The 23154-nt window shown below is 52.5% G+C and overlaps 1 protein-coding gene and 1 pseudogene across 3 annotated transcripts in view; both read left to right on the top strand.

Moving 5' to 3' along the window:
• The window catches only part of RYR1 (ryanodine receptor 1), a 153053-nt gene that overhangs the window by 5609 nt on the left and 124290 nt on the right, over positions 1-23154 (top strand). For all 3 annotated transcript variants that reach the window (XM_032248849.1, XM_032248848.1, XM_032248847.1), the window contains exons 2-19: positions 3491-3610; positions 5651-5755; positions 6852-6926; positions 7022-7100; positions 7438-7550; positions 7873-7966; positions 9768-9861; positions 9984-10058; positions 12320-12476; positions 12608-12772; positions 14132-14253; positions 15147-15342; positions 18799-18934; positions 19017-19112; positions 19199-19317; positions 20658-20791; positions 21176-21417; positions 22370-22562. In XM_032248849.1, the coding sequence (XP_032104740.1) occupies positions 3491-3610; positions 5651-5755; positions 6852-6926; positions 7022-7100; positions 7438-7550; positions 7873-7966; positions 9768-9861; positions 9984-10058; positions 12320-12476; positions 12608-12772; positions 14132-14253; positions 15147-15342; positions 18799-18934; positions 19017-19112; positions 19199-19317; positions 20658-20791; positions 21176-21417; positions 22370-22562 (2315 nt within the window). The remainder of the gene's footprint in view (positions 1-3490; positions 3611-5650; positions 5756-6851; positions 6927-7021; positions 7101-7437; positions 7551-7872; positions 7967-9767; positions 9862-9983; positions 10059-12319; positions 12477-12607; positions 12773-14131; positions 14254-15146; positions 15343-18798; positions 18935-19016; positions 19113-19198; positions 19318-20657; positions 20792-21175; positions 21418-22369; positions 22563-23154) is intronic.
• Positions 969-1418, top strand: LOC116530687 (annotated as a pseudogene).

Below are 23154 nucleotides of genomic sequence, written 5' to 3'. Positions count from 1 at the left end.
CGCCCTGCCTGGGGCAAATGATTTCTATTTTTCTCTCTGAACCTCAGTGTTCTCATCTGGAAAATGGGGACAAGCATATATACAAGAGCCAGACCCCGTGGCTCACACCTGTCATCCCTTCGCATGGGGAGGCTGAAGCAGGAGGATTGCTTGAGGCCTGGAGTTCAAGAACAGCCTGATCAACATAGGGAGACCTTGTCTTTACCAAAAATACCAAACTTTAGCTGGGTGTGGCAGTGCGCACCTGTAGTCCCAGCTACTCTGGAGGCTGAGGTGGGAGGATCACTTGAACCCAGGAGGTGGAGGTTGCGGTGAGCTCTGATTGTGCCACTGCACCCCAGCTGGGGCAACGGAGCTAGATCCCGTGTCTACCCTACCCAGGCTTGAGAAACCCACCAAAGGGAAATGAAATCAGTTTTGTGGGGCTGTGGCCATCACACTTAACCAAGTGAAACAAAATGGAGCAAGAATAGAAAAATATGTATGTTTTAATTTAGCTGGGCATGGTGGCCAGAGCCTGCAGGCATAGCTTCTCAGGAGGCTGAATGGAGAGGATCACTCAGCCCAGGAGTCCGAGGCTGCAGTGAGCTATAATTGCACCACTGCACTCCACCCTGGGAGACAGAGTAAGACTCAGTCTCTTAAAATAAATAAATAAATAAAAAAGGGCCAGGCGCCGTGGCCCATGTACCAGGCACAAATAACACTTTGGGAAGCTGAGGCAGGCGGATCACGAGGTCAGGAGACGGAGAGCAGACTGGCCAGCATGGTGAAACCCCACTCTACTAAAAATACAAAAGTTAGCTGGGCATAGTGGTGCACACCTATAATCCCAGCTAGTTGGGAGGCTGAGGCAGGAGAATCGCCTGAACCTGGGAGGCGGAGGTTGCAGTGAGCCGAGATTGCGCCACTGCACTCTGGCCTGGGCAACAGAGCGAAACTGTCTCAAAAAAAAAAAAGAGATTCAGGGTGACGGACTTTCCATCCCAGAACCATGGCCCAATTTATCCGTAACCTTGTGGAGAAGACCCCGGCGCTGGTGAACGCTGCTGTGACTTATTTGAAGTCTCAGTTGGCCACATTTCGGTACTACGCCAAGGTTGAGCTGATTCCTCCCACCCCTGCTGAGACCCCTAGAGATATTCAGAGCCTGAAAGAAATAGTCAAGAGTGCTCAGACTGGTAGCTTCAAACAACTCACAGTTGAGGGAGCTGCGCTGAATGGTTTGGTGACTACTGAGGTGCTGATGTAGTTTTATGTCAGAGAGATCATAGGCAAGCGTGGCATCATTGGCTGTGATGTTTGAAGACCAATCTTTAACATCTGGTTATATTTGATTTATTATTTGAGTGTTGTTGGACCATGTGTGATCAGACTGCTATCTGAATAAAATAAGATGTGTTAAAAAAAAAAAAAAAGAAAAGAAAAGAAAGATTCAAGAGCTCATGCAAGTTTCACATAAGGTGAGTCTGCCTCCGGTTTCAGGGATATGTTGGTGTTTGTAATATCTCTCTGACCTCATCTCCTCCCTGCTTGCCCCTCCCCAGTGCGGCCACCATCCTGCTGTCTCCTGTGCTGTTCCTCAACTCCCTGGCACCCACCAGCCACAGGCCTTGGCCCAGACTCCCCGCTCTTGCCCCAGAGACAAGCAGGCGTGATTCCTTCTTGTTATTTGGACAAGGCTCAGCTCAAATGTCACCTCCTTGGAGAGGCTGTCACCTCACTCCCTCACTGATCTCATCCCCATCCCAAAAGCCACTCTCTTACATCACCCTGGGTTATTTTTTCCATAACACCTATCAGTGACATTAACATTGCATATTAATTCACCTGTTTATTGCCTGTCTCCACTAGGAGGATTTAAGTTCCCTGAGGGCAGTGATCTTTTTTCTTTCTTTCTTTTTTTTAAATTTTTTATTTTGTATTTTTGTAGAGATGAGGGGATCTCATTATGTTTCCCATACTGGTCTCAAACTTCTGAACTTAAGCAATCCTTCCGCCTCAGCCTCCCAAACTGCTGAGATTACAGGTGTGAACGACCGCGTCCAGCCAGGGCAAGGATCTTGATCTTCACTTACTGTATTTACTTTATTCACTGCTCTATATTCAGTGTCCAGAGCAGCGTCTGGCCCATAGCAGATGGTCGACCAGGGTCTGTTAAATGAGTGAAAGGCCCAGGGCATAAGGTCTGGGAGCCAGTAAAATGCTTAACAAATACAAGCTGTATGATTACTTTGGTTTGTTTGTTTGTTTGTTTTTGAGATGGAGTCCCGCTCTGTCACCCAGGCTGGAGTACAGCGGCATGATCTCAGCTCACTGCAACCTCTGCCTCCTGGATTCAAATGATTCTCCTGCCTCAGCCTCCCGAGTAGCTGGGAGTACAGGTGCACACCACCATACCAGGCCAATTTTTTTTTTTTTTAGTAGAAACAGGTTTCACCATGTTGATCAGGCTGGTCTTGAACTCCTGACCTCAAGTGATCCACCTGCCTTGGCCTCCCAAAGTGCTGGGATTACAGGTGTGAGCCACGGTGCCTGGACTCAACAGTGTCCTTTATGATACTCCCCGGATCCAGCCCGCGCTCTCACGTTGCATTCAGGTGCCATTAGAAAGCAGCCTATAAATGAAGATAAAATAGCAGTCTATTATTAAAACAACACACAAAAGAGAGCATTTAGAGAAAGATAAGCTTAAAAAAAACAACGGCCGGGCACCGTGGCTCACGCCTGTAATCCCAGCACTTTCGGAGGCCGAGGTGGGTAGATCACGAGGTCAGGAGTTCACGACCAGCCTGGCCAACATGTGAAACCCTGTCTCTACTAAAAATACAAAAATTAGCTGGGCATGATGGCAGGTGCCTGTAATCCCAGCTATTTGGGAGGCTGAGGCAGGAGAATCGCTTGAACCCAGAAGGTGGAGGTTGCAGTGAGCCAAGATTGCAACATTGCACTCCAGCCTGGGTGACAGAAACTGTATCAAATAAATAAATAAGTAATAAAATAGGCCGGGCACTGTGGCTTACGCCTGTAATCCCAGCACTTTGGGAGGCCGAGGCGGGTGGATCACGAACTCAGGAGCTCGAGGACAGCCTGACCAACTTGGTGAAACCCCCGTCTCTACTAAAAATACAAAAATTAGTCAGGCATGGTGGCGGGTGCTACATCCCAGCAACTCAGTAGGCTGAGGCAGGAGAATTACTTGAACCTGGGAGGTAGAGGTTGCAGTGAGCTGAGATCATGCCACTGCATTCCAGCCTGGGCAACAAAGTGAGACTCTGTTTCAAAAAAATAAAAATAAATAAAATAAATGGGATGACACTGGTTTGTATCTCATAGAGATGTCGGGATCAGGTAGAGGGCGTGAGTGGATGGATATTGTCAGTCACTGTCTTTTTCATAAGGACAAGGGTGGGAGGCAGGGCCCGTAGTCTGCAGTGTCTGCGGTGTCCCGGCCAGGCCCCACTGCAGCCCCTGCCCCTCCATTCCGCAGGATGATGAGGTGGTCCTGCAGTGCAGTGCCACCGTGCTCAAGGAGCATCTCAAGCTCTGCCTGGCCGCCGAGGGCTTTGGCAACCGCCTGTGCTTCCTGGAGCCCACCAGCAACGCCCAGGTCTGTGCAGCAGGGAGAGGGCCTGGGGACTTGGGGTCTGATGGGGCAGAGAATCTTCGGTCCAAAGAAGAGGGTTCTGGGCGTCTGAAAGGGGGTGCTGATAGGACAGAACGTGGGGAGGGGGGCTAAGGCTAAGAGGGGCTACCTGAGGTGGGGAGGGGTGGAGGCCTGAGGCGGGGCAGGGGGCGGGGTGTGGGAGGGGCTTCCTGTGTGCACAGAGGTGTGGGAGGCGAGGGCGGGGGCTCCTGATCCAGAACTTTCCTTGGCAGGTGGCTGAGTGGGCAGAAAGCCTCGGGGTTTTTTTGTTTTGTTTTGTTTTTGAGGTGGAGTCTCGCTCTGTCACCCAGGCTGGAGTGTAGTGGCACCATCTTGGCTCACTACAACCTCCGTCTCCTGGATTCAAGCGATCCTCCTGCCTCTGCCTCCTGAGCATCTGGGATTACAGGCGCCTGTCACCACGCCTAGCTAACTTTTGTACTTTTGGTAGAGACAGGGTTTCGCCATGTTGTCCAGGCTGGTCTCAAACTCGTGAGCTCAGGTGATCTGCCTGCCTCAGCCTCCCAAAGTGGTGGGGTTACAGGTGTGAGCCACTGCCCCCAGCCAAGTCTCAGGTTTAATGGGAAGTGACCTGAGAGTCCGGAAGAAGGGCTGGTTGGGGGACAGGGGCCTCGGGAGGGAGGGGCAGGGAGACTGAGGCATGGGGGATGGGAGGGACCAGGCAGAAGACCTGGAGTGCCAGGAGGAGGGGTCTGAGGTGTTTGATTTTTATTGTTATTTTTTTGGGGACAGAGTCTCGCTGTGTCCTCCAGGCCGGAGTGCAGTGGTGCAATCTCAGCTCATGGCAACCTCTGCCTTCCGGATTCAAACGATTCTCCTGCTTCAGACTCCTGAGTAGCTGGGATTACAGGTGTCTGCCACCACACCCGGCTAATTTTTGTATTTTATTTTTATTTTTAAATTTGTTTTTTTACATTTTTTAAAAACATTTTTTAGAGATGGGGTTTCACCATATTTGCTAGGCTGGTTTTGAATTCCTTACGTCAGGTGATCCACCCACCTTGGCCTCCCAAAGTGCTGGGGTTACAGGCGTGAGCCACCGTGCCCAGCCTAATTTTTGTATTTTTAGTAGAGACGGGGGGGTTGCACCGTGTTAGTCAGGCTGGTCTCGAACTCCTGACCTCGTGATCTGCCCGCCTTGGCCTCCCAAAGTGCTGGGATTACAGGCGTGAGCCACCTCGCCTGGTGGGATTTTTTTTTTTTTTTTCATTTTTTTTCAAGTAACAAAACTGAAGCATTTCTGGTCGTTTTAGGGGACGGAGTCCCACAGTGGAGGCAGGGGGAGGATGGGAGGACAGGGCCTCAGTTGCGGAGGGTGTAGGGCATCCGACGGGGGTCGGGGCTGGCAGAGCAGAGGGACGTGGAATCTGATGGGGGAGGAAGTTTCAGAGTCTGAGCGAGAGGGTCCGAGGAGCCGAGTCTTGAGTTTAGGAGTCGGAGGGTGGGGGACTGAGGAGGAAATTTAGGGTGGGCGCCCTCCTGTGTCTGTGAAGCAGAGTTCAGAGGTGTTTGAGGGAAAAGGCAGGAGCGAGGACTATCTGATGGTGGAGGCAGGAGGCGGGACTTCCTTTGGGAAGGGATGTGGGGTCTTTGGAGGATGTGGGGTCTTCAGCAGAGGAGGACACAGAACAGGAGCTTCCTGGCCTTGGAGCAGAGTTAGCGTGTCTCAGCGGGGAGGCATGGGGCCGAGGCTTCCTATGAGATTAGGTGGGACACGGGTCCTTGATTGGGGAGGGTTAGGGTTAGAGAAGCTTCTGGGGAGTCTGGGTGGGGTTGAGGCGTCTGAGAGAGGAGGCACAGAAGAGGTATTTTTGTGATGTTGATGCAGATTCAGTGTGTCTGATGGGGGTGGCAGAGGGCTGGGCTTTCCTGTGGGGTGGGGGTGGGGTCAGGAGTGGGCATTCAGACTGGGGGAGGGAGTGTGGCAGGGAATGGTACTCAGGGGTCTCCTGGCCCCTTATTCACATCCTCCACCTGCCCCAGAATGTGCCCCCCGATCTGGCCATCTGTTGCTTCGTCCTGGAGCAGTCCCTGTCTGTGCGAGCCCTGCAGGAGATGCTGGCCAACACGGTGGAGGCTGGCGTGGAGGTGAGGACCCTACCTGGAGGCGAGCAGGGTGGCAGGGATGGGCGAGAGAACCTGGGGGTCGTTTAGGGCACGGTGGCAGGGATGGGGGAGAGGACCCAGGGGTCGCTTACCATCTGCTCTTCTTCCTCTCTCTGCCCTGCCCCCCGCAGGCCCTCAATTTGGATAAGTGGGTAGGTCTGGCCTTGGATGTCACCTGTCCTTCCGCCCCTCCTGACCCCAGGCCCACCTCTCGGGTCCACGCCCTGCACATTGGGGCTAGAGTGTCCTCCCTCACCCCAGCTGTCAGGGGCTGTGGAACCCAGAACAGGCCAGGCAGGCAGGCAGGAAGGAAGGGGATAGGGGCTTCTGAACCCCTGTCCCCTATGCCTGCTCCTTTCTCCTCTTTCCTGTCCTTTCCCCCAACCCTGATCCCAGCTCCTCTCCGCATGGGACCTCCCCCCCACCTGCCCCATCCCAAGCGTGAGTCCCTTTGGTCCAGGAGTGGGTCCACCATGTGATCACCTGGCCCCATCACATGGTGCCCCCATGGCAGCCTTGGAGCATGGGCATGTGACAGCCATGATGGGAGGCATGGGGACATCGAGCAGTCAGATGTCCGCCCCCAGGGCCGAGTCGCCTTGTGCTGGGGAGGGGCAGCTGTCTTATCACTGTGGTGATGTTAGCCGATAGAACCACTGCTAGGCCTGTCCTGGAGCACACGGGCTGCAGCTCAGCATGGTGGGGGAGGTCAGAGCGAGGGGCTGAGGTCCACTGAGTCTGGGGCTGTCCTGAGTATCCCGGGGAAACTAGAAGATGGGTTCGTCCTTCTGAGTGACTTCCGGCCAAGGTGAAGGGAGGAGAGAGGACAGAGTGGGCTTTGCGGAATATACAATGGCCCATCCATAGCTATCTATCTCAGAGACCTAGTCCCTGCTTCCATGAATGGGGAAACTGAGGCAGAGAGTCCCATGAGAGTCTGAGCTGAGGCTGTTTTACCTCCAGGCCTGAGCACAGTATTTTACAGGGAGCATCTTGTCACGTGACTAGGCCAGACCTCTTGGGGGTCTGGAGAGTCCAGGGGGTCTGTGCTTATTCTGTTTCCTCCCTTCTCCTGCAGTCATCCCAGGGCGGGGGACACAGGACACTCCTGTATGGCCATGCCATCCTCCTCCGGCACGCGCACAGCCGCATGGTGAGTGCAACCTCGATGGGCGTGGGCCAGGGGTGTGGGCCAGGGGCGGGGCGTGTGGGGCCTGCTAGGAGGCTGACCTCCCTCTACAATCCTAGTATCTGAGCTGCCTCACCACCTCTCGCTCTATGACCGACAAGCTGGCCTTTGACGTGGGACTGCAGGAGGATGCAACAGGTGCAGACGCTGGAGGGGGTGGGGGTGTGAAGGGGACCCCGCAAGCAGGGATTCAGGGGGTAGAGGGTCTGCAGAACTCCAGGGCAAGCATGAGACTACCCTGGGGACACAAATGGGGGCCTCGGAGCAGAGTCTTCGACAGTCCGGACAGGGAGACTTGGACACACATTGGGGAGCACTAGGCAGTCTGAAGTCAGGAACAGGAGCTGTTAGGTGGAAAGTGGGTGGCAGTGATAAGAGAGTTGTGGGCCAAGGGCCCGGAGGCCTGGCGGCTGGGAGAGCCAGGAAAAGAGCACTCTGGGGAGCCATCATCCGGCCCCTCCGCCCCCACCCACAGGAGAGGCCTGCTGGTGGACCATGCACCCAGCCTCCAAGCAGAGATCTGAAGGAGAAAAGGTCCGTGTTGGGGATGACATCATCCTAGTCAGTGTCTCCTCCGAGAGATACCTGGTGAGCCGTTGCAGTTCGTCCTGCTCCCAGGTCTGGGGGCGCATGGGAGGGGCCCCCATCTCCTCGCCATGGGTTTGCCTAGCTGGTCTCCCACCCCCAAGGTCCTGACTCCCAATTTCCTGTTTCCTGACCCCTGGCATCCAATTTTCTGATTTCTGATCTCCCATTGCCTGACTTGATCATTTCCTGATCTGTGATCTCTGATGATCCTGTCTCCCATCTGCTGGTTTCCTGGTATCCACTCTTGATTCCTGCCTCTGACACTGGGACTCTCGCCCACTCCTACAATCATCTCTGATTGCCACATCCTGATGGCCCCCAGCACCTGTCGACCGCGAGTGGGGAGCTCCAGGTTGACGCTTCCTTCATGCAGACACTGTGGAATATGAACCCCATCTGCTCCCGCTGCGAAGAGGGTGAGGGCCCCAGATCTCCTGCCCCTAAATGGAGACACCCCCCAGCAAAACAGACCCTTAATGTTGCCCTTCAGGCATACCCAAATAAAGCCTTGGAACCTCAGACCCCAAACCTAGATCTCCCAATTATCACATTTAGATCTCCAGCTGACCCCAAATCCAGACCTCTCAGGGCTCAGGCCCCCCAAATCTCAAACTAAATATTAGACTCCCAAACTCAGACCCCAAAGTATTAGTCCCCAGGTCTCCTAAACTCAGATTCAAATCTTAAAACATCAAATTTAAAGCTTGTGGCCAGGCGCGGTGGCTCACACCTGGAATCGTAGCAATTTGGGAGGCTGAGGCAGGTGGAGGTCAGGAGTTTGAGACCAGCCTGGCCAACACAGCAAAACTCCATCTCTATTCAAAACACAAAAATTAGCTGGGTGTGGTGGCACGTGCTTGTAATCCCAGCTACTCAGGAGGCTGAGGCAGGAGAATTGATTGAACCTGAGTGGCGGAGGTTGCAGTGAGCAGAGATTGCGCCACTGTAATGCAACATGGGTGAGAGAGCCAGACTCCGCCTCAAAAAAAAAAAAAAAAAAATTAAAGCTCCTTAATGAACACAGACCCCCAAATTCATATATATCAGATCCCCAAACCAAGACTCCAATCTTCAGCCCTCCAACCTCTCAGTCTGTAGACTTCAACTTCAAATCTCAAAAGCCAAAATCCTCGAAATCAAACTCCCAGCTCAGATTCCCAGGCAGACTCAAACTCTCATACTCTGAACTTCAGAGTCCCAAACCAGACCCACACTGGGACTCAGACCATAGACGGCTTTTGATCCCCAAACTCAGACCCTGAAACTCAGACCCATCACTCCTATGTCATACTCCAAAGCTCAGACTTCCACACCCTAGATTATAGCCTCAGGCCCCCAACTTCACTTTCCAGCTTCTGACCTCCAAAATCAATACTCAAGGCCAGGCATGCCTATAATCCCAGCAGTCTGGGAGCCAAGGCAGGTAGATCATTTGAGATCAGGAGTTCGATCAGGGCCAGCTTGGCAAAATCCCGCCTCTACTAAAAATACAAAAATTAGCTGGGCATGGTAGCTGGCACCTCTAATCTGAGCTACTTGGGAGACTGAGGCAGGAGAATCACTTGAACCCCAGAGGCAGAGGTTGTGGTGAGCTGAGATCATGCCATTGCACTCCAGCCTGGGCAACAGAGTGAGACTCTGTCTCAAAAACAAAACAAAACAAAACAGAACAGAAACACCCTCACAATTCAGGCCCTAGCTCCAGAACCTGGCCTCAGACCCAGCCATCACCCTTCTAAGTCCATACACCACACCCCAGCCCTGGAACTCAGATCCAACACCAGTGAGCATTAGACCTCAGCCTTGGACCACACACGCACTCTGACACCCACCTCAAAAGTCCAAACGCAGAGCCTTAAACCACAGACTCACAACTCCCCCAGCCTTGGCTCTGCAGACCCAGACACCCCAAATTAGGTGCCCAGCTTCAGATCCCAAGTCTGAACTTCCAATGTCAGAAACCAAAATCCCCCAAATCAAACTTCCAATCCAGCCTCCCATGCTAAGACTCCAAGCATGGCCCAAGTCTCATAGCCCCACTTCAGGCCTCAACCTTGGCCCTAAAATACCCTGTAACTCGGACCTCCAACTGCAAACCCCTAAACCCAGCCCTCAGCTTCCCCCAGGGGAGGAGCAGGGCCCCTGACTTAATCTTGGCTCCTGGGTCTTCCTGAGGCTCCAGCCTCCCGGTGACCACCTTCCCTTGCACCTCTCCAGGCTTTGTGACAGGAGGTCACGTCCTTCGCCTCTTTCATGGACATATGGATGAGTGTCTGACCATTTCCCCTGCTGACAGTGATGACCAGCGCAGGTCTGGGTTGTGGACAAGAGGGCCTGGGGTCTAGGGGTGGAGGTGGAGGGCTGGGACACTGAGTAGGATTAAGGACCAGATTCTGGGAGCTGAACCCTGACTTCACTCTCCTGTGTTCCCAGACTTGTCTACTATGAAGGGGGAGCTGTGTGCACCCATGCCCGCTCCCTCTGGAGGCTGGAGCCGCTGAGAATCAGGTAGGTCGGGGAAAGTGGGGCGGGGCCAGGGAGAGGCTGGGATCGCCTGGCAGCCTGCAAGGAGAGCAGAGGTCTTGAGGGAAGATCTAAGGAAGAGACTGAAGGGTCTCGAGGGAAAATCAGAGCAGCCTAAGAGAGAGAAGAAAGTCTTAGCCATGCGTGGTGACTTCATGCCTGTAATCCCAGCACTTTGGGAGGCTGAGGCGGGAGGACCACTGGAGGCCGGGAGTTCAAAACCAGCCTGGGCAACATCATGAGACCCCCATCTCTGCAAAAATTTAAAAAGTAGTTGGGCATGGTGGTGTGTACCTGTAGTCCCAGCTACTTTCTGGGGATGAGGTGGAGGATCACTTGAGCCCAGGAGGTCAAGGCTGCAGAACCTGAGCCGAGATCCTGCCACCATACTTCAGACTGGGTGACAGTGCAAGACCCTGTCTCAAAAAAACAAACAACATGAAAAGAGGCCGAGTGTGGTGGCTCACGACTGTAATCCCAGCACTTTGGGAGGCAGAGGTAGGTGGATCACTTGAGGTCAGGAGTTCAAGACCAGCCTGGTCAACATGGTGAAACCCTGTCTCTACTAAAAATATAAAAATTAGCTGGGTTTGGTGGTGCACACCTGTAATCCCAGCTACTCGGGAGGCTGAGGTAGGAGAATTGCTTGAGCCAGGGAGGTGGAGTTTGCGGTGAGCTGAGATTGTGCTACTGCACTCCAGCCTGGACTACAGAGTGAGATACTATCTCAAAAATGAAGGAAGGAAGGAAGGAAGGAAGGAAGGAAGGAAGGAAGGAAGGAAGGAGGGAAGGAGGGAAGGAGGGAAGGAGGGAAGGAAAGAAGGAGTGACTCTGAAGTCCTAGAGGAAAAGGAGGTTTGGGGGATTATTTTTTTATTTTATTTTTTTTAACAGTATATTGGCCGGGCGCGGTGGCTCAAGCCTGTAATCCCAGCACTTTGGGAGGCCGAGGCGGGTGGATCACGAGGTCAAGAGATCGAGACCATCCTGGTCAACATGGTGAAACCCCGTCTCTACTAAAAATACAAAAAATTAGCTGGGCATGGTGGCGCGTGCCTGTAATCCCAGCTGCTCAGGAGGCTGAGGCAGGAGAATTGCCTGAACCCAGGAGGCGGAGGTTGCGGTGAGCCGAGATCGCGCCATTGCACTCCAGCCTGGGTAACAAGAGCGAAACTCCGTCAAAAAAAAAAAAAAACAGTATATTGCTTTATTTGGGGTCTTGGGGGAGACACCAGGGAGAGGGAAGAAATCAAAGCACTACAAATGCAGGGTCCAATAATGTTAAAATAGTAAATATGCAAAATGAGTAACTGGAATCATTTTCTTAAGGACTTGACTCATGGAAGGAGAACTTTAATTGTGGTTTCAAAAAACATCTGTATGAAGTAGAAATTGGTTTCAATAACATTAGTAAAGAATATGTTCTAGAAAGTGGAGGTAGCTGGATGTAAAATTCTGGCAGCAATAAAACAGTCGGTTTGGGGGATATTTAAGGGAGTGACTGGGGGTCCTGAGTACAATGATGGGGAATTTAGGGGTCTGGAAAAACTGGGGGCACTGGACACATTTGGGAAACCCTGAGGAAGCTGTGAGGGCCTGAAAGAGGATTGGGGTTGCTCAGGGAGGACTAGGGGTCCTAATTAAGATTTAGGGTTCCTTGGCCAGCGCAGTGGTTCGTGCCTGTAATCCCCGCACTTTGCAAGGTTGAGGCAGGCAGATCATCTGAGATCTGAAGTTCGGAACCAGCCTGACCAACAAGGAGAAACCCTGTCTCTACTAAAAATACAAAACTAGCCAGGTGTGGTGACGCATGCCTGTAATCCCAATTACTTAAGAGGCTGAAGCAGGAGAATTGCTGGAACCTGGGAGGCGAGGGTTGCGGTGAGCTGAGGTTGCGCCACTGTACTCCAGCCTGGGCAACAGGAGCGAAATTCCATCTCAAAAACAAAACAAAAAAAAAGATTTAGGGGTTCTACAAAAGGTTTGGGGAACCTTGGAAGAGGGTTGGGGGCTTGAGGTTTGGACCAAGACTGTAGTGTCCAGGCCAGGTGCAGTGGCTCATGCCTGTGATCCCAGCACTTTGGAAGGCCGAGGCGGGAGGATTGCTTGAGTCCTGGACTTAGAGATTAGCTTGGGCAACATATCAATTCCTGGTTTCTATTAAAAAAGAAAAAAAAAGAGAAAAGACTGTAGTGTCCATAGGAGAACTCGGGGTCCTCTGACTCTCCTGGCCCTCGTCCTCCACAGCTGGAGTGGGAGCCACCTGCGCTGGGGCCAGCCACTCCGAGTCCGGCATGTCACCACTGGGCGGTACCTGGCGCTCACCGAGGACCAAGGCCTGGTGGTGGTTGACGCCAGCAAGGCCCACACCAAGGCTACCTCCTTCTGCTTCCGCATCTCCAAGGTCAGTGGGGTTTGTGGCGCCCTCGGGAGCCCCTCAATCCCAGTCCAGCCTGCACTCTGCTGTCCCTCAGGGGGGCTCCCCTGCTAAACACACAGGCAGAGGAGGCTGACCTGTGTCCCCTGCCCCTGCAGGAGAAGCTGGATATGGCCCCCAAGCGGGACGTGGAGGGCATGGGCCCCCCTGAGATCAAGTATGGGGAGTCACTGTGCTTCGTGCAGCATGTGGCCTCAGGACTGTGGCTAACCTATGCTGCCCCGGACCCCAAGGCCCTGCGGCTTGGCGTGCTCAAGAAGAAGGTGGGTGTCATCCCAGCTGCTCAGGAGATTGAGGCGGGAGAATTGCTTGAACCCAGGTGGCAGAGGTTGCAGTGAGCCGAGATCATACCACTGTATTCCAGCCTGAGCCACAGAGCAAGACTCTGTCTCAAAAAAAGAAAAGAAACAAAAAGAAATGCAGGGGGTTCCACGGTGAAATGCAGGGGGCTTTATAGATGAGCTGGTGGGGAGGCGGTGTCTGATTTACCTAGGGCACGAAAGACTGCTTGGACCAGGTATGCCGTTTGCATAGGGTGCGAATTTCTGGCTGCCTCCACCCTAAGAAAGAGTATTATATGAGTGGGTCCTCTGTCTGAGCTGCACCGTGTTCCCCATTCCTTTACTCCACACATGGGGAAAAAAAAAAAAAAAAGGCAGATGGAGCCTCCATGTTGGACATGCCTAGCCCCCAGGTGTACTTTTTCTATCGGCACATTCCCGGATGCAAGCTTCCAGCTTACTTATGCATGTTTGTAGCTTGATTTCTCAGGCTGCTCTTTGTTAGAAAAGAAATAATTTGGGGGGCTGTTAGAAAGGAAACTCTGCTGAGGACTCTGCTGCCCTTACTATCTGCCTAAATAATCTCTTTCTACCTCTCGTACCAGTGCCATCAATCAAGTTAGGGGACAGTCAGGACAGGGATCTTAGGCTTTACTGCCAGTGCCTAGAACAGAGCCACTTGCTACAGGCTTGCTGAATGGATGAAAGGAAGTCTTGGGGAGGCACCCATTTGCAAAAACAGGCCTGTCATTGAATACATGAGCCGAGGGCATAGAGACGGAGCCTGGGCCGTGTCCAAAGGGGAGACCCATGAGCGTCATCAGCAGATGGATGGTATTTACAGCCGCAGACTGGATGAGTTCCTGGGGAGGTTGGCTCAGGATGAAGCTGTCAGCCGTGATGGTCTCACCTTGTGGAAAGGTGGTCTGACATTCTGTCTGGGACATGTTAAATTTGGGGGCTGGTTAGAGCTTTCTTGGTGGGGGGGGATGTTAAGTCAGCAGTAGGCACAGGTGAAAAGGGTCTGGCCTGGAGACAGAGACAGGAGGGAGGTAGGGATGGAGAGAGAGAGAGGGAGAGGCAAGGCAGAGGTGAGAGAGATAGAGAGACAAAGACAGGCAAGACCAGAGACAGAGACAGAGAGAGACAGAGAGGAGAGACAGAATCAAAGACACGGAGAAGACAGATGACAGGGAACAGAAAAACGAGGAGGAATTTGTAGTGAGATTCTGCAGAGCAGGGAGTAGGGGGCAAATGCAGAACTCAAGTCTGGGCAGAGGTCTGGAGGGCATGGCCCTGGGCAGCTGGGTTCACTCCAGACCTCTGTCCCTCCACTCCTAGGCCATGCTGCACCAGGAGGGCCACATGGATGACGCACTGTCCCTGACCCGCTGCCAGCAGGAGGAGTCCCAGGCTGCCCGCATGATCTACAGCACCAATGGCTTGTACAACCAGTTCATCAAGTGAGCGAGCTGACCTCCCTGCCCGGGTGCCTCCCATGCTTTCCTGTGCTTCAGGTGTCCACGCAACTGCCCTCTTTCATCTCTACCTCTGATGCTCACACATATACATGGGCCATGTGCAGTGGCTCACGCCTGTAATCCCAAGACTTTGGGAGGCCAAAGCAGGAGGATCACTTGAACCCAGGACCTCGAGAACAGCCTGGGCAACATAGGGGGACCCTGGCTCAAAAAAAAAGAAAAAATTAGGCTGGGCTCAGTGGCTCACACCTGTAATATCAGTACTTTGAGAGGCTGAGGAGGGTGGATCGCTTGAGCCCAGGAGTTCGAGACCAGCCTGAGCAACATAGTGAAACCCTGTCTCTACAAAAAAAATCACAAAAAATTGGCCAGGTGTGGCGGCATGTGCTTGCAGTTGAAGCTACTTGGGAGGCTGAGTAGGGGGGATTGCTTGAGCCAGGGGGCCAAGGCTGCAGTGAGCCACTACACTCCAGCTTCGATGACAGAGACCCTTCTCAAAAAAATAACAATAATAATATATACATGACCCCTAACCTCTAAACTCCTGACCTCTGTACACTTGACCCCTAATCTGACCTTGATAACCATGATCACATTCCTGATCATCACCCAACTTTCACACCCCTGACATCCAGAGCCTGGACCCTGGACCTCTCCATCCCTGAGTCCTGGGAACCCCCCTGTACCTACACAGGAGCGAGTCCCAGTCCCAGCTCTCCCCTTGGCCGCTGTGTGACCTCAGACCAATGCCTTTCCCTCTCTACGTCTCAGCTCTCCCCCTCTGTAAAACGGGTGGGTCTGGGGGAGTCCTGCGGGAGTGGGGCTGCGGTAGTCAGCGTTCCCAGCCCTGGCTGAGAGCTGCGAGGTCCCTGTAGGAGCCTGGACAGCTTCAGCGGGAAGCCACGGGGCTCGGGGCCGCCGGCTGGCACGGCGCTGCCCATCGAGGGCGTTATCCTGAGCCTGCAGGACCTCATCATCTACTTTGAGCCGCCCTCCGAGGACTTGAAGCACGAGGAGAAGCAGAGCAAGCTGCGTAGCCTGCGCAACCGCCAGAGCCTCTTCCAGGAGGAGGTGAGGCCGCGGCGAGGGTGGGGCGGGGCCGGTGGGTTCAGGGGGCGGGATCACAGAGGGGCGGAGCCACGGAGCTGGACGGGGCGGGACCTGAGGGACATGGGGAAGTAGGTATTGAGAGTGGGGCGGGGCAGGAGGAAGAGCCGGACAGGAAGCCCAGCCAGTGAGAAGGTGAGGGGGCGGGGCGTTGGGAAGGGGCAGGCCTGCTGCGCTGGTTGGGGGGAGCTGTGGGAAGGAGCAGGGCGAATGGCCGAGCGTGGGGCGGGGCCTGGAGTGAAGGATGGAAGAAAAGAGATGAGGGGCGGGGCCTGTGTGATGCTCAGGGCTAGAGTGAGGCCCGGGGAGGTGAGGCCGGGATGGGGCCAGAGATCAGAGGTGGGGCTGCCGACTTAGTGGGCGGGGTCTGCGGGGTGGGTGGACAGAACCAGGGTGGTGCATGGGAGGTGCGGGGCCAGAAATAGATCTTTGGGCATTTTGGAGGGGAGGCTGACTGTGAACAAAACTGAAAAAAATCTCTGTCCTTATGGATTTGACCCAGCAGAGGGAGACAGGAGATCAGTAAAATAAATAAGTAAATTGTATGGCATATTAGATGGTGATAACTGCTAAAGAGAAAAATTCAGCAGGCAAGGGGCAGGGAGTGTGACGGCTCTGCAGTTTAAGACAGAGCGGTCAGGCAGGGTGACCTGGAGGAAGAGAGAAAGAAAACCATGTGCAAAGGCCATGAGGTGGGAAGGTGTTTGGCATGTTCCGGAAACAGCTAGGCAGTGATTGGAGCAGGGAGCCTTGGGTGGGGGAGTGGAAGGAGATGAGGGCAGAGAGGTGACAGGGGACAGGCCTTGGTGAGGACTTTGGCCTTGGGAGCCACAGGTTTTGGTTCTCCCCAGTCACAGCTAGTAGGGGCAGAGCCAGTCAGTGTGATGCCACCTTGGTTCTGCTCTCCACTTTGAGGCACTGCTCCTCTCACTACTGATCAGGGCCCAGGATGCAGATACAACAGTTGTTTTTGTTTGTTTGTTTTTGCTTTTTGAGACAGTCTCACTCTGTCACCCAGGATGGAGTGCAGTGGTGGGATCTTGGTCATTACAACCTCCACCTTCTGGGTTCAAGTGATTCTCCTGCCTCAGACTCCCAAGTAGCTGAGACTACAGGTGTGCACCACCACACCCAGCTAATTGTTGTATTTTTAGTAGAGATGGAGTTTCATTATGTTGGCCAGGCTGGTCTCGAACTCCTGACCTCAGATGATCCACCTGCCTCAGCCTCCCAAAGGGCTGGGATTAGAGGCATAAGCCACTGTGCCCAGACAGTTTTGTCCTTTTTGTTGATTTCACTGTTTATAATGTCTCGCAAGTGTAGTGCTGAAGTGCTGTCTAGCTTTCCTAAGTGCAAGAAAGCTGTAATGTGTCTGAGAAAATATGTGTTAGATAAGCTTCATTCCGGCATGAGTTATATTGCTGTTGGCTGTGAATTTAATGTTAATGACTCAACAATATATATTAAATAACCATCTTTAAACAAAAACATATAAAACAAGGTTATATAATAAGTGGTTGATGAAAATGCTGTCACAGACTCACAGGGACTCCCTGTATTTCTTCTAGGATCAGTGGTTCCATATTTGATAATTCAGTGTTCATAATGGCTTTATAGAACATAACTACTAGGAATAATGAGAATTGATTGTATATGTTTTATGTACTTTTCTGGATATGTATTATGATTCACAATAAAAGAAGAAAATGATTAAAATGTAAAAAAAAAAAAAAACAGATAAAGTGAGAAAAATCTTTCTGATGGTTAGTGTGTAGAGTGAACTGGGCCAATTAGAACCAGGTGTGGGGTGCTAGAAAGCGAGTGGGATGGAGAGAAAAGTGTAGGAAGGGGAAGCATAAATTCAGTCCTGATGTTTGTGGGTAGCACCCCTTCTGGGAACCAAGGAAGGAGAGCTAGGCACACCCCCGGCACAATTAGTGCCTTAAGAATAGTTTACTGCTCATTTATTTCTTTCTACATATTTTAAAAAATATAATCGTATCTTAGTTCATAGTCAGAGGAATGCCTAGAGCAGACACAGTACAGAGCATGAATTAAGGAATAAGCAGCTTATAGTCAGAGGAATGTCTAGAGCAGACATGGTGCAGAGCATGATTTAAGGGAAAAACAGTTATACCAGGACAAGAATTTGTGGTCCAGGTGACAGCATTCAGTATTGTAAAGATACTCACTGTATGGCAGGCTTGGAGCAAGTCACTCCTCCTGAAAAGGAGTTTCAGTACCTTGAATCCAGTTCTTGTGGAAAGCTGGCCTCAGGTTGTCAAGCCCACAAGCATCTGAGGGCTTAAAACCCCTCTGGTTGGCCAGGTGCGGTGGCTCACACCTGCGATCCCAGCACTTTGGGAGGCCAAGGTGGGTGGATCACAAGGTCAAGAGATCGAGACCATCCTGGCCAACATGGTGAAACCCTGTCTCTACTAAAAATACAAAAAAATTAGCTGGGTGTGGTGGCGTGCGCCTGTAGTCCCAGCTACTTGGGAGGCTGAGGCAGGAGAATTGCTTGAACCTGGGAGGTGGAGGTTGCAGTGAGCCGAGGTCGTGCCACTGCACTCCAGCCTGGCGCCTGGTGACAGAGTGAGACTTTGTCTCACACACACACAAAAAAAACATCCTCCAGTCTAATCGCGCCTAAGTGGCTGTATACCTTGTCAGCCCTGTTGCTGTATACTGACTCAAAGCATCCTCCTATAGAAATTATTGGAAGCTGCCAGCAGGTGGCTGTATACCTTGTCAGCTCTTTAGCTACTGTACTGACTCAAAGCATCCTCCTATAGAATTCCTTAGAAGTAGCCTGCCCCTAGATAAGAGATGTTGCACACTGCAGCCTCTTCACTGCGCACAGCCCATCTCCTTGCCTCGGTGACCTAATGGGGGTGGACCCTTTGCTTATCGCACACGTGATTGTCTTGACCCTATTACTGTTCTTAAGATGACCTCACTCACTACCCTGCCCCCTAACCTATACCCAATAAATACAGACGCTCCTGAACATGCGGGGCCTTGCCTGTCTCCGCTTAAGTGGTGTGGCCCCCTGAGCCCAGCTATCTTTTCCAGTCCTTCTGTGTCCTGTCTCTTTATTTGTTGGATCCTGTGCCTCAGCACAGCGCTAGGGGACACCCCATGACCCTGTAGGGCTTGACCCTACAGATGTCAATAAAGCCTGAATTATCATGGACGGAATCTCACATTGGATAGAGGCAGAGAGGACAAGAACAAATGGGGATCTAACGAGGAGAGGAGGGTGATGGGACTAACTGGAAACATGAAACCAAAGGGGCTGGTTTAGATCTAGGAACACACCATCACGCCATTGAAGGAATATGAATTAGTGAATCCAAGAAAGACAAATAAGGGAGGGGCTGGGTCTCCTATTGTGACCCCTTATTTTCCTTATCCTAGGGGATGCTCTCCCTGGTCCTGAATTGCATTGACCGCTTAAATGTCTACACCACCGCTGCCCACTTTGCCGAGTTTGCAGGGGAGGAGGCAGCCGAGTCCTGGAAAGAGATTGTGAATCTTCTCTATGAACTCCTGGGTATGGGGTCCCAGTCCTGACTCCCCCGAGAACACCCCAGATCCCCAGTCCTATTGGATCTGACACCTCTTCTCCTCCTCAGCCTCTCTGATCCGTGGCAACCGTAGCAACTGTGCCCTCTTCTCCACAAACTTGGACTGGCTAGTCAGCAAGCTGGATCGGCTGGAGGCCTCGTCTGGTAGGAGAAACCTGGGGAGACCGACAAGGGCTTGTGGAAGTGGATGGCCATGGCTGCTTCACCTCTCACTCTGGGCACCCTGGCAGGCATCCTGGAGGTTCTGTACTGTGTCCTCATTGAGAGTCCGGAGGTTCTGAACATCATCCAGGAGAATCACATCAAGTCCATCATCTCCCTCCTGGACAAGCATGGGAGGAACCACAAGGTCAGCCCCTCACCCCTCATCTCTCATCCCATGAACTCTGAACCCTGACCTCTCCCCAGGGCCCCAGAACTCTGCTCACACCCTTACTTCCCTCCTCCATCTCATCTCTCACCTGTACGTCACTTCCACTGGCTTCCATCTCAACAGGGGTCTCAAACAATGGCTCTTAAGTTGATTCCGGGCCAAAGAGGTGCTTGGTTAGATCTCGGAAATGTTTTGTGGTTTTTTTTTTTGTTTTTTTTTTTTTTTTGGGACAGAGTCTTACTCTGTCACCCAGGCTGGAGTGCAATGGCATGACCTTGGTTCACTGCCGCCTCTGCCTCCTGGGTTCAAGCAAGTCTCCTGCCTCAGCCCCCAGATCAGCTGGGATTACAGGCTCCTGCTACCACACCTGGCTAATTTTTGTGATTTTAGTAGAGACAAAATTTCACTATGTTGGCCAGGCTGGTCTTGAACTCCTGACCTCAGGTGATCCATCCTCCTCAGCCTCCCAAAGTGCTGGGATTATAGGTGTGAGCCACTGTGCCTGGCTGGGGGCTGAAATGTTTTTAAACTTTTCAAATTTTATAGCTTCTAGGTGGGCTGCATATATTTACTCTGCAGTTTGCCACAGCCCTGTAAGTTCCACATTATTTCTAACCACTTCATGCATTTACGTGGTCGGTGCAAAAGTAATTGCAGTGTTTGCTATTAAAAGGATTGACAAAAACCGCAATTACTTTTGCACCAACCTAATCCCAGCACTTTGAGAGGCTGAGCCAGGCAGATCACAAGGTCAGGAGTTCAAGACCAGCCTGACCAACATAGTGAAACCCCGTGTCTACTAAAAATACAAAACTTAGCTGGGCATGGTGGTGGGTGCCTGTAGTCCCACCTACTCGGGAGACTGAGGCAGGAGAATTGCTTGAACCCAGGAGGTGGAGGTTGTGGTGAGGTGAGATCACACCATTGCACTTTAGCCTGGGTGACAAGAGCGAAATTCCATCTCAAAAAAAAAATGTATATCTATATAAAACCTTGATTCCTGTGGCTCTCACTGGTCCTTTCACTCTGCCCTCTAACCTCTTACCTCGCTACTCCAGTATCTCCCTACTTACACTGCTGATGTCTTATGCCAACACATGTGACTCTCCCTCAGCCTCTTGCCAGATCTTCCCCTTTGACCCTTGACCTTTTCCTAATCCCTGACCTTCCACTTTCACCACCTATTCCCAGTCGAAATTGCCACGTCTCATCCCGATGTGCCATCCTTTCCCCCCGGATTCCCTCCCTCCCAGGGTCCTTCCATAGACCCTGCCCTGCTGCCTGCACACCTTTCAACCTCTGACCTTGACCTCCAGGTCCTGGACGTGCTATGCTCCCTGTGTGTGTGCAATGGCGTGGCTGTTCGCTCCAACCAAGATCTTATTACTGAGAACTTGCTGCCTGGCCGTGAGCTGCTGCTGCAGACAAACCTCATCAACTATGTCACCAGGTCTGGCTCCTAATGTCTGACCCCAGAACTCAGAACCTCTCAACCCTCTCCCTGACTCGGAGACTCCACATCCAGGTGGATGTCCCTTCCTTAATCTCCCACCCCAGGGCTAACACCCAGTCCTCACAGATGTCCACTGTGCCCCATTCACCCTTGGCGTTCACTCCTCTTGTTCTGTCTTCCTGGCTCCATTTCTGCCTCTGTTTCTCTCTCTCTCTGTGTTTTCTCTTTGTCTTTGCCTGTTTCTGTCTCAGTCTTCCTCCATCTCCAGCTCCCTGTCTCTCTCCATCTCTGTCTTTGGATGCCTGTCTCTCTCCCACTTCCTACCACGTGCTCTCCTTTCTACCTCTCCCTCACACCCCTCCTGTTCCCTCTCTTCTGCAGCATCCGCCCCAACATCTTTGTGGGCCGAGCAGAGGGCACCACGCAGTACAGCAAATGGTACTTTGAGGTGATGGTGGACGAGGTGATTCCATTTCTGACAGCTCAGCCTACCCACTTGCGGGTGGGCTGGGCCCTCACCGAGGGCTACAGCCCCTACCCTGGGGGCGGCGAGGGCTGGGGCGGCAACGGGGTCGGCGATGACCTCTACTCCTACGGCTTTGATGGACTGCATCTCTGGACAGGTACCTGACCCTCACCCCTGACCATTGACCCCGGTATTTCTAAGACTCTGACCACACACCTTGGGGTTCTCAGGATCCTGACTCCCAGAAAAGGCCTGCTTTTCGCCTTTTATTCCTCATTTCCCAAGACCGTAACCCTAGAGCTTCCCGATTCCTGACTCTGACCTTGTTACCTGCAGAACTCTGATCCCAGAATAGCTATGACCTCTGACCCTAGATATCTCAGAAGACCACTCAGAATACTGTGATCTCTGATCTCTGACTCCTGACCCCAGGAGAATTTATTTATTTATTTTTGTTTGTTGGTTTATTTATTTATTTATAGACGGGGTTTCACCATGTCGGTCAGGCTGGTGTTGAACTCCCGACCTCAGGCCCACCTTGGCCTCCAAAGTGTTTGGATTATAGGCGTGAGCCATCACGCCCAGCTATTTATTTATTTTGAAACAGAGTCTCGCTCTGTCGCCCAGGCTGGAGTGCAGTGGTGCGATCTCGACTTGCTGCAACCTCCGCCTCCCAGCTTCAAGCTCCTCACCTTCCTCAGCCTCTGAGTAGCTGGGCTTACAGGCGCCCACCACCATGCCTGGCTCGTTTTTGTATTTTTAGTAGAGACGGGTTTCACCATGTTAGTCAGGCTGGTCTCAAACCCCAGACCTCAGGTTATCCATCCACCTTGGCTTTCCAAAGTGCTGGGATTACAGGTGTGAGTCACCGCATCCGGCCTACAGGAGGATTTAATCTCTGGCCCCACAGCTCAGAATCCTAACTTCAGGGGAATCCTGACCTCTGCCCTTCATTTCAAAGCTGTAGGAGCATCCAAGGCAATGGTTTCCATTAGGGTTTCCAGGATACAGTCCCCACAGGAGCCTCCAATATCTGTCCCTTTTCTCTCAGTATCATTGGTTTTGTGGGACCTGTGACATCTGACCCCTCTCTGGTGACTTTGATGCAGGACACGTGTCACGCCCAGTGACTTCCCCAGGGCAGCACCTCCTGGCCCCTGAAGACGTGGTCAGCTGCTGCCTGGACCTCAGCGTGCCATCCATCTCCTTCCGCATCAATGGCTGTCCCGTGCAGGGCGTCTTTGAATCCTTCAACCTGGACGGGCTCTTCTTCCCTGTTGTCAGCTTCTCAGCTGGTGTCAAGTGAGAACTTGCCCCCACCCCACAGCCAGTCCTCAGACCTAGCACTGACCCGAGACAGCTTCTCCAGTCACTCCGCAGCCTCCCAGGAGGCCAGGCCACAGCAGTGACTCCAGAACCTGATGATGATCTCATGACTCCCGACCTTCCTTAACCCCCAATGACCTCAGACTCTCCCGATGACAATGTACTCTCTCAGTAATCTCTTAACAATGCTGGCATCTCCAATGACCTTTCAATTGGCTCACTTGCCCAGTGACCCTACTCCTGAATAACTCGCTATTCCAAAGACCCCTCAATGATCCAGTCCTTTCCCAATGACCCCAATCTCTCTGAATGTCCATTCAGTGGTGATTATGTTTATCTCATAATTATAATAGATGCTCAGTGACTTCTCAGTGACCTTCTTCTTGGTCACCCCAAACTTTCCAGTGTCCCCGCATGCTCTGTTGACCTGGGGTCCCCTCTGAAGGACTGTTCCATGAACTTGCAGGCATCTGAGCTCTTCTGGATAACTGCAGACCCTCCCACTCTCAGCTCCCTGGCTCCCAATCCCCTTATGATATTCCTTTGACTGTAGACTTCCTTTATGACT

This window comes from Sapajus apella, unplaced genomic scaffold (assembly GCF_009761245.1).
Source record: "Sapajus apella isolate SASKATOON/1434 unplaced genomic scaffold, GSC_monkey_1.0 scaffold68, whole genome shotgun sequence".
NCBI classification, from domain to species: Eukaryota; Metazoa; Chordata; class Mammalia; order Primates; family Cebidae; genus Sapajus; species Sapajus apella.
This window is presented reverse-complemented; position numbering and strand designations above follow the sequence as displayed.